The sequence below is a fragment of the Tenebrio molitor genome, chromosome 1 (assembly GCF_963966145.1).
Source record: "Tenebrio molitor chromosome 1, icTenMoli1.1, whole genome shotgun sequence".
NCBI lineage: Eukaryota > Metazoa > Arthropoda > Insecta > Coleoptera > Tenebrionidae > Tenebrio > Tenebrio molitor.
The window spans coordinates 34109679-34126625 of NC_091046.1; the positions used below are offsets into that span (position 1 = coordinate 34109679).

Genomic DNA, 16947 nt, shown 5'->3' on the forward strand with positions numbered 1-16947 from the left:
TTAGTAAATCAAAAGAATACCGATTGCTCGAAGAGTTACGAGTAGGTACGTCAAGTAATCTTATCAATTATCAATTTCGTTGGTCATGAGTATGTAATTAGCAACTTAATTCTTCGATACATTAAACGGAACACAACAATGATAATACATAATAAATATAAAACCTAGACTTGCAAATTTATTTCTATTTATTATTCCATGATTGATGCCTTATATTGATTCAGAAACTTATATTTCTTGCTAAAATGCATCACCATGCAAGCGTACACCTTTTTAGGCTTTTTTGTTTACGATTTTTACTTAATCAAAAACTCGTCAAGTACGAAAACAGCTCAATTAATAACCGATTAAAGTGTCTAACCCATATCAAGTGATCACGAGTCGCTGCTGATTAAAAATCAATCACGAACCACACTTTCATACGTTGGACAAATTTACCGTGAAATAAATTATTTATGATTCATTGCATCAATCAACACGTATCACTGTTGTTTCTGTAGAGCGATTTCATCCTTCAAAATTGCAAATGTCACTTGCTTTACAGTTCGTGAAATAATTATTAGCACTTGTTTCAGTTTTCACCGTTTCTTGTTTCATCTTTTTCTAACAAAAAGACACTGTATTCTGGATTTTAAAGCACTTTGCTCACGCGATTCTTGTACAACTGAACGGGACAAGGACAATTTCAAAATAGATAACATTCAGTAATACATAATCGATTTATGAAGCGGTACTCGGATACTGCTCAATTGGGCATATGCAAAACATTAAATGCGGATCAGCTGATCTGGATACCATAAATTATTTTAATTTAAACATTGGCATAACATTAGTACATTTCATTATTTAGAACACGCAAATAGACAAAATAATGATATTTTTGTGCAACCGTACGCGAAATGAGCACTTTGCGTACCTAAAACAGGCCGCGAAATCCAATTTCATCATTTTAATATTTGATACAAATCAAGAGTTTTCATGTAAGACTGATGGCGTTTAGATGAAATTAGAAACTGCCGAATTTATAATACGTATTTTTTAACCCTGGAGGAGTACCCACACGAAACTGAAACATCACTTTCACTACAATTGTCTTCTTACGATTATTTACAAAATGAATTGTTTTATTTATGTCATTTCCTCAATTCCATAGCGACATGTAAGTGAAATTTATATGTACATATTTATTGACACATAGTAAATTTTACTTGTTCATTTTATATTCAATTAAAAACTTTCGGTTACACAAAAAATGTTGTGTGTTGTATTATGATTTCAAACTGCAACCGTCGTTTACATTCTCATTAAAGTTTGTTCACAAACTTTGCCATTACTTAACAAACTCGTATTATATTTGTTAACAACCATTAACACAGAATCCCCGAAAACTAAATTTTATTCTATTTGGAATTACAACGCGTTATATTTGACATAATTAGTAATAACGACATCTAAATCCCGTAGAATATTATTTGATAAAGTACCTCGGGAAGTCGTCTGCGAGTCGTTACTCAATGGGCATCAACAAAATGTAATGTAGTGACATAACGTTCGCATGCAAGTGAAATGACATTAATCAAAAAAGAGAATAAATTTCGGAATCAGTTTCATGTCATTGCCATTAGTTGTAAAACACCCTTTACATATTAATAACTCTGTTTTCCACAGTTGTCAGTTTGACACAATTCACATGTTCAGATTCAGTTAATCTGACGTTACTTTGAAGTATTGAGAAAATAATTTTAATATGTCAGAAATTGTGACAATAAAGCCAAGACTACATTTCCTTTTTCCAAATGACGGCAAATTTGGTGTCCGAAATTTATTCGCTGGCATAGTACGTTTTATCGATGTATTTAGTAATTTAATAAAAGCAGCATCTCCACCCATTGTTAAATAATTTAATTAACTAGACAGTGTTGCAGGATAGTTCTGGTTTTAGTGTTAATCATATTTTCGGGATGATACGGTAATTTCGAGAAACGTATTTCACATTGACGGTAATGAACGCCACTGGGCGATTTGATAAATCAGAACATATCAATCCGGAAATATAATTAAATAAAATAATCGTCGAATGTGTAAATAGTTATTCACTGGCAGATATTTTGGTAGGGTCAATGGCACAATAACTCGGCGAGCTGTCCGCAACACACAATTTTTGAGCAACGGTGGAGAATACAACGTCGGATACGTATCACTAGATTTAAGTTTAGTTTTCGAAAAATTATCAAAATTCAGTTTCCCACAGGCTACGAATAACATAACTGAAGAACTTAAAGTGTGTCACAGTTCACTATAATTGAATGTTTAATTGATCCTTTAGCTGTGTGTTTATTGGTCATGTGAAGGATAAATTTAGTTCGATAAACGTTAGTTATTGCAGTACGAACATCACTTATTTAACGGTCCATAAATTCCGGATACGGCTGGCAATTTATAAGTTGCCGACGGCATCGTTTAGTATCATGATCGACAAATGAATTTTTCCAAGAACAGCACTGAATTTCACAATTTTATTGCAGACATAACATCCGAGCAAATGTTGATCCAGCGTCTGGCCGAGCTGCAAGTGAAACTGCAGTACCTGGACTCGATGTACCGGGCTAGACAGGAGGACTTGCAGCAGCTGACCCAGCATATTGACCAGATAGGCATTCCCGGCGACAATACCACCGCCACTTTTAGTTTTCCAACGGCAGAACTTCGGCCTGAAATCAAGCAGTTAATAAAGAACATGTCCGGAATGCACGCAGCCACAGGAGTAAATCCGCCTATTATGCTGCGGTTGCCTTCTTCCTATCACTTCCTTCCGCATTTGCTCGATGATCCTTCGAGTTTAAGACTGGCTTACTTGATGTCCAAGGGCAGGAATGGAGTGTCTGTGGTTATGGGCGTTCCCACCGTCAGGAGGGAAAAACAGAGCTACTTGATGGACACCTTGCAAAACCTCATCGACGGAATGACAAGCGCAGAGGCCAACGATTCCTTGATCGTTGTCTTTGTCGCAGAGGTGAGTGTCAACCGTACGGCGGAAACTCCACTGACGCAACAATATTTTTCCCAAAACTCCTTTTTTCCTCGGGATTTATCTCGTAAATCAGCCGTTTGCGAGGGTTCCTGCGACGTCGATATCCTTGCATGCGAGAGGAAATGAGCTGCGATGCGTTTTCCTATAGGAAATCGTGTCAAAATGATATTTTCCACTTGATGAAATTACATTGTTTTTCGCATAGAAAGAGGCGAAGGTAAAATTTATTCCAATAGACGCAAACGAGCTTCAACACGAAATTTGCATTTCAAACACAGACGTACAGACGTACGTTTTCGCTTGCACGTCTTTTATTTGCTTTATATTGGATTTTCCTGTTATCGTGACACATACGTTAAACGCAGCAACAAATTTATTCATATTTTATTCACCCTTCAGTGGTTTGTTACCTTTCAGCTGTGGGAAAAGTGGCCCGGTTCAGTTGATATTTCTCAAACCACTTGGCAGTAATTGATATTAAAATCACTGACATTTTATTGCCCTGATTACACCGATAGTCTCAAGACTTAACAGTGCTAACATTGGTCAAGGTTGCGGCTTTATTAGATCCATTTCTTTAATTTACTTTGCGCTTAGCAAGTTGTTTTGTCATGCTGACACGAATTAACATTCATTACGAAACTTCAACAACAATAGCAGGAAAAACACCAACCGCCAATTTAATTTTCACAGATTATCTTGACACCTCACCCATTAAGGATTTCGGGTGCTCTGTCAATGACAGGAAACTTCGTCATTATTTTTCATTGCTTCAGCATGGAGTACAGTTACAGGTAATCTATAGAACTAATGAATAGGCACAGTTAACAACTGAATGGCTCTGTACCACAATATAACATTAGTAAATAAAAACTCCCAGGGCCAGTTTACAGAAGCGAAATTAAGTTAATCGTAATCAAATGCGAGATTAACTGAACACGTGATCAGATTGAACCAATCGAAGTTTCGGCTTGATGGGTTAATCGCGCATTAAAATTTAATTCGAAATAAATATTTAATTCTCTTTCTATAAACTGGCCTCCAGTGTTGATCTTTTATACTTACGAATAAAAAAAAAAGTTATACTTTCATTGTTAAATTGCTCTTTCGTTTTAGTTTTTTTGCCAATAGATGAATGTGGCCTGTTTGAGTATATTATCATTATAAGGTGACCTTGACTAGTAATTTTTATTACTTTCAAAAATGTGTGCATCGCAGTAAAAGCTTTTATAATATTTTTCCACAAACATTATTAGAAAATAAACTACACAATATTTTCTCCGTTAATTATAAAAAAATAATGAAACCAACAATGTAACATTTGAAAACTTTAAATCGAAAGGTTGCTTTTTTTACATTTTTACTCATAAATATAAATCGTTATTTGGATATCAAGGCCGCGAAATCATTTTTTAACGTCCAAGAGAAAAATTGTCGCCGAGACCGCCTGCGGCCGAGGCAGACAATCTCAAGGATGTTAAAACATTTCGCGGCCAAGGTGTTAGGTACACAATATTTTTGGTGCAACCGAAAATTTGTAATTATTATAAAATGAACAAACAAAATTTGCTTCACTGTCAATAAATACATATAAATTCGGTTTACATGTCGGTATGGAAATGACGTAAATAAAGCAATTCATTTTGTAAATATGAAATCGTAAAAATATCGGAAGAGAATTGTTGTAGTCAGAGTTAAATAGTTATTTGTATATCAAGGATACGAAATCGTACTTTGACGAACCGAGAGAAAAATTGTCGCCAAGGCCGCTTTGCGGCCGAGGTAAGACAATCTCGACATCGTCAAAGGATTTCGTAGCCAAGAGGTACACAACATTTTGTGTGCAACCCGAAAATTTGTAATTATAAATTGAACAAGTAAAATTTCCTTCATTGTCAATAAAAATAAAGTCAGCCTACATGTCGCCATGTCGCTATGGAAACGACATAAATAAAACAATTCACTTTGAGAAAAATTGCAAAAATGTCCGAAGAAAATTACGATGTTTCAGTTCCGTGTACTCATCCAGAGTTAAAAAAAATATTTATTATAACTTGTGCTCTGTCGCATTTGAAACCTGAAAAATCGAAACGGCAATATGAAAAATGTTACAGTGACTATGAGACTGATGTAACAAGAAGAATGTGAAAACCGTGTCGGATAATGTTGTACTGGCTTACCTATTTATTGGAATTTATTTATTGTGGAAGGTAAATGTTAAGTTCTGTTATGCTAGGTTGTATCATCTGCTCTTTTTAGGTTATTTTAATCGTGGAAATATGAAGAGCCGTGCAAAGACACAAATAAACCAAAATGTCTGTTGATAACATTCAGGAAATGTTACGAGATATTTCTCTTTTTGATCGGTGAAAAATTAACCAAAATTAACCTAATTCACATGTGTATGTTTTATATACGGTGTGATCAAGAATGACTGAGTCTGTTGGTAACAATGAAATTTGGCAAATTTGAAATTTACCATCAAAGATTCATTTTTGTAATAGCATAAACATAACCGGCATAGCCAAAAATGTTTTTAATGTCGTCTCAAGTTAAAAAATTCAGTCACCGCAAATTACGAGACAAAAAACCCCAGCACTTTTCAACTGTTTCATTGCCAACAGACTCAGTCATTGTTGATCACCCCGTAGATGATAGATCGATAATGGGGATCTTTCTTATCGACTCCTTCTCATGCGGCTGTCTCATTGAGTTTTCAAATCCATGGCAATCGTTGAGCATAATTATGGAATATTCATTCAGTTAATTGTTATGGAATGAAAATACATGCAAAACACATAAGAAGCAAGTGTTTCAGAATAAATATTCTAATCCCAGTAGTGAGAATTTTTATTTTCTATTATTAAAAATGATTTCGGAATTACTACATTCACTAACGGTCGTGGAGAAAAGATTTACTGAAATCGATGAATTTCTGAATTGTAGGTTGTAAACATTGCCACCTAAAAACGTGAACAAATGAAGATTTACTTTATTAAAAATGTATTTTTACTTTATAATTTTATCCCAAAAATAATAATTAGCGAAAATATGTCTACATAATCCATAAATTCCGACCGATGAAATATGTAGATATTATTAACAGTACTAATGGTTTTATGATTAAAAGCTTCACTGTTGTCATAATTTTCAGCTACAAGCGCATTTACAAAATAAAATGGAGTGCCTATATTAGTAAAAAATATACAGTGTGGAAATTACTTATTAGCTAATGACATTTGTCGTAAACCCCGAAACAGGTCAATTTTTATTGCTTCATAATGTTTATTTTAAGTTGCTTCACTTGTTCATGACGTCATCCATTTTTGAGCTAAGACGTCATCACCAATTTTTTTAAACAACCTCCACTTTTTTATTCTTTTTCTGATAGACCTTCCTACTCCTTAAACGATGAATGAAAAAAATTGGTACCTTAATAACAATTTTTTCAGAAAATGACAAATTTTTCTTCAAAAATTTAATTAAATTTTTAATGTACTTAATTTTTTTTCAATGTGGTTATTTAAAATCAAGGGTTTACTTTAATAGACAAAATAATTTAGAAGATTTACGACAAAGAATTCGCCCTGAAATGGAACAAATCACCCCTGGCATTATTGAACGCGGTGTACAGTGTTTAGGTACACACAAACAGTTGGCGAGGGCAATTTCAACATTTGCGTTAAATTTTATTGTTAACCTTAGATGTTTATTTGTTCTTGTTTGAGCTCAATTAAAATTTTTACAGTAAAAATTACATTAATTATTTGAAGCAAAATTTTCCATTTTCTCAAAAAAATTGTTATGTAAGATTAAGGAAGATTAAGAGAATTGAGCACAAACAACTGACGTTATTGAAATAAATTGCATGTCACATGATTGCATTTGTCGAAATAAAATCGACCTCTCCGAGCAATTTTCTTAAAAATATCAGATAACGCTATTATGAATTTTGTTCCTTGCTTTACCACCACATTGTATATGTATACAGTGCAGTTTTTAACTGTTGCCATAGGAAATTGCATGGTAAAACTTATACCCCCTGTTTTGTTTTGTTCTGATGAAAATATTCAAACCATTTTTGGAACAAGTTGGAAAAAATTTTAAACTATCGGATAGATTACAATTCGATATTCTAAACTGGCGAAAAAATTGTGAAAAAAATATTTTAGTAAAAGTGTAAAGTATACTTAATCAACTTAAGTATGTATATAACATTTTTGGTTTACAATACAAAAATTTCCGATAATAATGTGGAATCTGGAAAAGTGCCCCGAATGCTTGCAGCCTTTCCACGTTAATAGCAAGGGAAATCCTCTCGAAAAGGAATTTCTTTGATTTTGAATCGCCTGATTCCGCAGTAAGTCGGTGGCTTCTTTGCACCAAGGGCCTAAGGTTTCAAAGGCTAAACCTTCAAATATGTAATTTGACGAAATAATTTTAGTAAAAGTGTTTTCTTGCCACTATCATGTTTAGCAAGCTGAAATGTTAGTTGACTTTTGTCACTTTTATTTAAAAAATAAATAGCGAGACCTGCTCGAGGCTATGATTAAAATAAATCATAAATAAATAATATATTAAAATTTAAATCCTAATTTTTGTTTCCATTACGCCTACTAGGTTTTTTGTCAAATTATTTACATTCATTAATTTCAACTTTGAAGAGTAAAATTAGTCAAATAAAACTGCTTGTCCTTGTTCAAACAGTATGCGTTACGTGGTATTATTAATGATTTATTGCTAAAATAAAAATTAGCACCAAATCTGAAGTGGATCATAAGTTAACAGGGGGTATAAAGTTTTACCATGCAATTCCCTATGGCAACAGTTAAAAAAACACACTGTGTATGAATAGGTAGGTATATGTTGAAAACAAAAGAAAATGAAATTGATATTTAGATTTTTCATGCAGATATACGAGCATGTTCTCAGAGAAAAGGGCGGGACGCACGCGTATAAAACTCATTTAATTTTTATCAAAAAATATATCCCAGGTGGTTCACGAGCCGAAAGGCGCCGTGTGTGCCCCTTTTACTATACTGCGGTTAATAAATAGTCCACATATTGTAAACGGAAATAGTGCAACATTGAGAGCGACAATTTCGCTTTTTTCAAATTCTGTAAACTTGCATTAACATCACGAAACGTTGCCGTCATTTCCGCCATTGCCTGAACGGTAAACAGCTATATTCAAGTTTTATTGTGCTTTTATTAAAATCGCCCTTGCCATTTTCATATTTGCCACCCGAGTGAAACGTGATTCACAATAATAACGAAACAAAATTGCTTCTAGTTTATAAAATACGGTGAATTTCAACGGCACAGCGAAGGAACGCAAGTTGATTTACAATGTACCTACAAATGGCACTTGCTCGCATCTTTAATTTGAAACAACTTATAAATTATGGACGCAGGGGAGAAAGCGACAACAGTGGACCCCTAAATTCTACAGTATTTTCATAACTGCCAAATGCAAGATTTTGTTGGAAGATATGCAGCCGATACCACACGTGTATCTCATTGGTGCACGTTCCGATCGACTTTCCTTAACATTTCGATAAGATTTTCTGCAGATGACAGTTACATAGTCGTGCGTCATTAATTGTGCAGACTTATTCTTCACCATAGTGGATCGCGAACTGCTTCAAATGAATTTGAGAGTTAATTGGTTTTATCTAAATATTTGAAAGAGCTCGGCAAAGTCAATAATCTGATAGTCTGCTCATAATGGAATTGTGAAGGGGCCATTGACGATTGGAGAGTAAATCCATTGTGAAAGTGGTGGCGAGACAGTTCATTTATTTCAACTTATTCGCGCATCACCACCATTGTGCAGAACGCACCACTAAAACCCGACCACGGATGCTATAGAAAATAGAATTGCGTTAATGTCATATAAAAATTCTAGGACCGCTCGGTTCAATTAACAGTGGATATCCGCCAACACTTGAAATTTTCACAAATGAACTCTGTGCCAAAGTTTAATTTATTTATGCGATTAAATTTTTAAGGAGGGTTGGATTAAAATTGCTGGGGAATAACGTCAAACATGTGATAAAACCAGAGGCTTGGGTCTTCACGGAATTCGGACACGGAAAGCCATTAAATCTCTGGAGCCTGTTGATTAAAATTTTATTTCATTAATCATCGAAACCCGTTCGAACTTTATAAATAGAAGTCGAGTGCTTTGGTGAATGGGTGAAAAAGGATATTTGTCCCCGAGCACGCAAGCTTGATGTCGTCCTGATTAAAAAAGCGAGATAATTGAATGCTCTAATTAAATGAGCTCGACGGCCAATCGAAAATTTTAAATCGTACATGGTTGACTGTTTCGGGACGCTAACCCGTAGAACCTTATTGAACCGTGAAATTAGACCCATTAATTTTCTTTTGTTTCTGCACAGCTAGATTAATGAGACGCTCTTTAGACGCCATGGATCACAAATTAGAATTCTTCCCATTCTTATTAATTTTTGTTAGATAAGATAAGCTCTGATCTAAACCAACCGAGACGGGCACTAATTAGAGTTTTTAAATTAGGTAATTTGTAACGTATAAGTCCTAATAAACTTCACTCTTCAGTAAAGCACAGATTTTTGTGTGTCACGTTAATTTTCCAACTTTTTTTACGCTCTGTTGAAAAAATCAATCAATGGAAATGACTGTTCTTAACCACTGAGACACAAACTTTTATCCCTTACTAAATTTATTATGATAACAATGGTTGTGAAACAAACCGGCTGTAGATGCAATGTAAGTCCGTTTAGTTGCGTGATTTGCGAATAATACCCAAAACCGGAAGATATTGTCTCCGACGAGAAATTTTCTTAAGATTTATGGCTTCCTTGCCGTATATAATGTAAGAATAATATTGCTGAATTTATTTTTAAAGTTAACGAAAATATCAAAATGATTAATTTTTCTTTGGTCGACATCAAAATAAGATTTGTTTTTATGAATTATGTAATTATCATACATACTACATTTGATAAATGTGTTTATCTTACAGGTGGAGTTTTTGTGCTACCTTAGACCATTGTTTTCGGTGACAGGAGTCAAATTTTAATCACAAGTGAGATAAAGTACTCACTAGTGAGTAAATTTGACAGCTGCCATTTAACTTGACATAAATAACTCACAAGTGACTAAATTTGACAGCTGTCATTTTACTTGAATGAAACTTCATTTCTTGGATTTTTTGCAATAGTTCCACCTGTAAGATAAAACGTCGTATATCACACGTGATCGAAATGCCATTATGAAACTCGTGAGAAGTGTCCCACTCGTGCGCAAGTGCACTCGTCGGTCAAAATTCTCACTCTTGTATAATGATGCATTTCTATCACTTATAATATACTATTTTATAGAATATTTTGATTTTGCATCATTTCCTGTTCATTCTAAATTTACGCCAAGCTAATAATACGTACACCTCTTTTATCTTTCTATTTATGTGACAATATTTTTATTTTTATTCCTACACATACATATTTTTAGAATTTAATATGTATACTTAAATGTGTTCATTATTAATGTATCTCATTAATTTCCCTTTTTTTACAGACCGACCTAGAGTACGTTCTTCAAGTGGCAAAAGAAATTGAAATGAGGTAAGAAAATACATACTTTAAGGTAACATTTATCTCACATTACATACAGGCTGTTACTTAAAAAACGCCGCAAACCGTAGCTCCGTTATTTATTGTCCGATTTTAATAAACAAAAGAAGCGATACAATGGGTAAAAAACACTACAAAACGGCTTGATTTTTTAATTTTTTCAACATTAACTGTTATGTCAAATAAGTGTCACTTTATTTTTTTAAATGGAAACATATACAGCATGAGTCAACTTAAAACAGGTCAGTCGTATAAAACAGAAACTAAAGAATAATTTGAAATTTTTTTTTGGTAGATTTAATGTGTGGTACGCTCATTGTATGCACATTTTTTTAGGATTCTATGATAACCCTGTTAGGAGATATTAATTAAAACAGGACGACAAGAAAAAATGTTTTGTACAAATTTGTACCTTTTTATATTCACTTGAAGAAGGATTTTTTTTAAACAATGTTAGTGCATTTGTTTTGGTGAAAATTAAATAGATTGCTTAAAATAATCCCTTATTCTCAAAAATAATTATTCTAGCCATGTTGTCGTTTGCATTCAAAACAGAGTCAAGTAGTGATCCTGTTGTCTTTTGTTTTTAATATGTAAATGAGCAACATTGCTGAAATAATTCTTGAGAATAAGGGATTATTTTGAGCAAATCTGTTTAATTTTTACCAAAACAAATGCACTAACGTTATTAAAAGAAAATCTTCTTTTAACTGAATATAAAGAGGTATAAATTTGCACAAAAAATTTTTTCTTGTCTTTATTTAATTAATATCTCCTAACAGGGTTATCATAAAATCCTAAAAAAATGTGCATACGATGAGAGTGTACCACAATTAAATCTACTACAAAAAAATTTCAAATTATTCTTTAGTTTCTGTTTTATACGACTGACCTGTTTTAGCTTACTCAGGCTGTATGTACATAATTATGTATGTATTTATTTTTATTCAGGTAGAGAATTTTCTTGTCTAACACGTTGACTTTTGTGCAATAAAAATTTATAATTAAAAAAAATTATAAAAAGTTTTATTACATTATGTTTTATTAATAAATTTGAAAAAAAAAATGAAGCACGCTGTGGAAAACAATGACAATGTCAATTCATTCGTATTTTGACAAACTGGTTTTAATGTTTATTAATTGATTGTGCAATGGATAAAAATCAACTGACCGACATGCTGCAAGTGTTTTTCGAATGTAATGTTATTGTTTTCCACGGCGCGCTTGATTTTTTTTTTTTTTTTCAAATTCATTACTAATAATACATCGTAACGTAATAAACAATTTATTTATTTTCTTGAATTTGATTGCACAAAAGTTAACCTGTTAGACATCATTGAAATCAGAAAAAAATTCTCTACCAGAATAAAAATAAATAAATATGTATATGTTTCCATTTAAAAAACAACGTGACACTTATTTAACAGTTGATGTTGAAAAAAATTAAAAATTAAACTGTTTTGTAGTGTTTTTTGACCATTATATTGCTTCTTTTGTTTATTAAAATTGGACGATGAATAACGAAGATACAGCTTTCGGCGTTATTTAGGAAATACCCTGTATAAGTTAAGATTCAGTTAAATTGATAATAATGGGATAATACGAACTTGTTTCTATCATCTTCAACTTAGAGGGGGATTATAAATATATAAATTAACGAGAATTAAATTTTATTTTGAGTTACTCGATTATTTTCAAACTAAAAAGCGACTTATAAGTAATTTTTTAAACAATTTACTATGCTACGTTACGTTTACTACGATAAAGTTCATATTGCTTTAAAGTTTGTAACAAGGTTTTTGTTACACCGAGTGACCCAGAAGTGTTTGAAAAGAATCTTCCCTAATTCAAAAAAGTTGTATAAATCTGGCAATGTAAGGATTTAATTTAGGTATCAAGATATCAGCCTTTGGCAATATTTTTGAAATGATTAGTAATAGATGACATGACTCATGAGACCGGAGCAGCACATTCAATGAGCCCATAGGACGATCTGCAGCTCGGTTTCATCGATGATAATAATTATACCACTGATTATTATTAGTCATATCACAAATTCATATTTGATGAGAGCATATAATGAATAAATAAATAAATGAGGAACATTTAAAACCACAAACAGACTCCAATAGCTTTGTTTTTTGATAAGTCTGTTTTTTTTGGGACAGACTTACTGACTTGTTTATGTCAGCGACGTCTCATCAACGATTAGGGGGACTCCTTTTTTCAATGTATAATCGCACACTTTGAAGAGGCATTTTAGCTGTCAAATTTGAAGAATGTCGTTACCAAACCAAACTAAGGTTAGGTTTTTTGTATTATGTTATTGCTATGATATACCTGAACCAATTAAAATCGTTGAAAAGGGATCATGTGACACGAATCATATTCTCAAACCAATATATCCATTATTTTTTTTACATGTTTTGTAATTTTGGACATAAGACATTGACACGTCACACGTGCCAATCTAAAATTATCATTATAAAATACCGACATATATCTTGCAAAATTAGTAATGTTGTACATGTTATTAATTATTATACAGGATGTAATCACAACATGCGGAAATATTTTAAGCCGTAAACCGTAAATCGTTTGAAGACGATGTGCACTGGCTGAAATTGGGAATTTAAAAATTCAAAATTCACCTCATTCCGGTCGTGGTCGACGCTAATGAAGAGCAAATTGAAAGTGAAATGAGAAGAAAGCCACAACGAAAACGATTACCACATAAGAAATTTGACACAGACAATGAATTGTGTAGAAAAAACATACAAAGCACTTTTACTTTTACCCTACCTTATTCACAGTAAAGCCTGAAAATGTTGTCCTTGATGCGTGATACATGCCTGTGCCGTCCCCGCCATTGGTGCACGGACCCTTGAAAAAACATCACGATCTTCCGGAATTTGGGCATGACTCGCTCTCGACCCGGGTTATGTTTGTGCATTGTTTTTTAAAATAAGTTGTTGGTTTTACGTGAAATTGCGGTTTTTGTGATGAATTTTTTAAGGTTACACAAAATTTTAGCTTGTTTAGAGAGAGCAGAAAGCATTTGTGGCGTGGCAGACGAAAAAGTGTTGTCTGCAAAGTTGTTAATTTTATGTGGTGTTACTAAAGTGATGAAAACAAGGTATTGATCCTGGTTGTATAAATGTTTTGTTATGAGTGGCAAATCATCATGGCCCAGCAATTTTTTATAAATCAATAAATCATTTCACAATATAACCTTAAATACGGGGCCAACTTACACACGAACGAGTTGAATACAACGTTTTTTTGTTCGACGAGCCCCTTAATGGCTCCAAATCGCCTAAAATCACTAAAATCAGCTTGACGTTTCGTTTTGACAAGTTGTGACATTTATCAAAATCCGTTCACACAGGGGAAAATTCTCAAATTTTGACAGTGTCGAACAAAAAATACTTACTATTTAACCTACAAATTAATGTAGTCCTCTTTTTTAAAGGGTTTTCCCATACTTTCCTTCTCTCTATCCGGTCTTTAGAACCAAGAACATTTTAGATGAAAACATATTTTGGCTTCACGCAACAACGTGGAAATAAATGGAAACATGGTTCTTGTTCGTTTTTTCGGCACGTGTTACAGCTAAAAACAATTTGTCGTTTTGTTTTAAAAACACAATAGTCACCGGCTTGAGTATGTCTTATAATTAGTTTATACAATTCTCACCAGATGTCTCACTGTTAACTGGAGTCCCCAATAGACCAGCTGTTTTAAATGCCCCCGTAAAAAAATCACAAGGATTTAAATCCGGAGATCTTGGCGGCCAAACTGCCTCATCGGTAAATAAAATAACCCGTAAAATTTCTGGTTGTTCTACACATTTTCCCGGCAGTAGTTCACAGCACTGTTGGGTCGTCGTAGGTTTTGAACTTTTTGTACGTGGTAAGGATGAAGGCCTTGTTTTTTAAGGTGCGCCATACTACATGGTGTGAGTGTAACTCCTAGCTGGAGTGCTAGCCTTCGCGTAGTTGTTCCAGGATTTGCTTTGACTGCTTCTAAAATCTGAAAACAATTTCTGCCACGATTTTCTGTAAGTTCTTGGATGGAACTTTTCTGTGTCTCGCAACCGTTGCACCGTGGAAGAAAACGTTTTTGATTTAGGTACAACCCTGTCTGGAAACTGTTCCCGGTACAGTATTTACGCTTGGACCGTGTTGCCACCCGCCGCATCTTATATCCGTTTTTCTAACACTAATATCTTATACTGTTTCCATGGTGCATTTGAGCTCACACCTTATGTTTCCCATAAAATACGCTTGTCTCTATAAGACACGTCGTCAATAGCAACGTATCTTATAGAGTCATAAAATACGCTCACACACATCATTCAAGTAACATTTTATTCATCATTTTTACAGTAATTATCACAAAAGTGAAAAGTACAATTATTGAATTGGAATTGCCATATTAGCTTCGTGCTCTTGTTCATAACATCTTCTTCTTTAACTTCTGCTGTTTCATCCAATGCAAGTGCCCGGCCATCGAAAATGGCAATCTTTACATTTTCTTCAAATGATTCTTGCCGTAGTGTGAATTAACTTTTAATGAAGTTCTACACGCTTACCCCATATCAAGAAAAGCCAAAATGACATCTTCCGTTACCTCCGTGATGCTTTTTTTTATTGTTCCGGCCTTGAAACGAAACATACACCTTTTCGTATGCACTTTTAGACTTCATTGGTAACAAATTGCCCCTTTTTTCTTATTTCTTCTGGAACGTTTTGGCACATTTCAACGATGAAAATTGTTTTTTTCCAAATTTGTTGATATTATTACCATAGTACCCACGGCAACCTCCGCATTTTGTGTATTGTGACGCGCCTCGAATAATTTCTGAATTTATTAAAATTTCTGATAAGATGTTAGTGTTAGAAAAAATCTTGAAGACAACGCGTGTTTTATAGTTTAAAAATCTCGATCTATTAAATCCTCGCTCCCTGCGGTCGCTCTGATTTAAACTACGATCTCGATTTTTAAAACGTCTATAAAACCCTTGTTGTCTTAATAGCTATAATTACACGTTCGTAAAATTTGGCATTTTAAACGATTTAGTAACAAATAAACGATTATTAATACACTGCTACACTGCACCGTTTGTCGAGCTGCAACTAAACCGATTTACGCCAACCCAACCTCCGATAAGAAGATTCTTTTTTGTCATACACGAAGGTATGAAGTTCTTTACTAATCCTTTTTTGATTTCTACTATGAAACCAAGACAGTGGCGTGTCTACAATTTGTTGTCTAAATTGCCATGCCATTTGTTCACTTATTCGTACGTTTTTCAAAAAACACATATTATTCCATTGGCGCAGGAGTATTCAGTGCTTACGGGTTTAAATATAATTAAATTGTAAATATTAGCTTCAATAATAAATTAATGTCTTGTTTACTACCCCAACATGCGTTTTAATTAATTAACTACAAAATAGATCATTCTGAATATCGTGTTCTACAAAAGCAGTTCTTGACATGTTTTTTACAAGTGCTTCAAATCGATGATCGATTCATATTATATTTGATATGCGTCGGACGTGGCTTCATTTATTTATTTAGCATCACGTCAAAAGATAATCGGTAGCAGCAGACGTCTGTAAACACACGACACGAATGTTTATTGTATTCAAAACATATTATGAATAAATCTATTAACATGCATTATGAAAAAGCAACTCATTATGATGACATTAACAACGCCACACGTCTTCAAATTATTTAAAATAAATAGTATGCCGAAACCTGTCCTTCGTAGATTTATAAACCAATGCTCATTACTAATTCAGCAGCACGATAACAAAAAGGCTACCGTAGCCCATTACTCGTTGTATAATTTTGCCAATGGTTTTTTTCATTACGATACCTTAAAAATGAACCGATTACCACCAAATTTAGAATGTTATAGCTCCAATCACCTTGAAAATGTGTCTTAGTTTGATGTGCACGTACAGACTTAATATCAAAGGAAAGAAAAATTCCCACAATTTGTAATCCGTTTCTGTTATTGACAATATCCTTCAACTCTTTTTTCCACTCCATATACGGCAAACATTTTGGACAGTAATTTCCTTCAGCCTTCGGTTCCTAGTTCAGTGATCTAACCCTCAAGGAAAATTGTGAAAATAAACTGACTGAATAGTAATAAATAATAGTACATAATAAGTTTTTTTTTTTTAATTTAAATGTGTATTTGTTTGTGAATTAAAAAATAGTATATTATATTATAAGTGATAGAAATGCATCATTATACAAGAGTGAGAATTTTGACCG

The 16947-nt window shown here is 33.4% G+C and overlaps 2 protein-coding genes across 3 annotated transcripts in view; one reads left to right on the top strand and one right to left on the bottom strand.

The window, feature by feature from the left end:
• The window catches only part of LOC138125941 (probable 3',5'-cyclic phosphodiesterase pde-5), a 179148-nt gene that overhangs the window by 139919 nt on the left and 22282 nt on the right, over window positions 1-16947 (bottom strand). The gene's annotated exons all lie outside the window — the stretch shown is intronic.
• Mgat4a (alpha-1,3-mannosyl-glycoprotein 4-beta-N-acetylglucosaminyltransferase a) overlaps window positions 1-16947 on the top strand; it is a 96790-nt gene that overhangs the window by 44156 nt on the left and 35687 nt on the right. For both annotated transcript variants that reach the window (XM_069041663.1, XM_069041672.1), the window contains exons 2-3: window positions 2526-3013; window positions 10595-10641. In XM_069041663.1, coding sequence (XP_068897764.1) covers window positions 2526-3013; window positions 10595-10641 — 535 coding nt within the window. The remainder of the gene's footprint in view (window positions 1-2525; window positions 3014-10594; window positions 10642-16947) is intronic.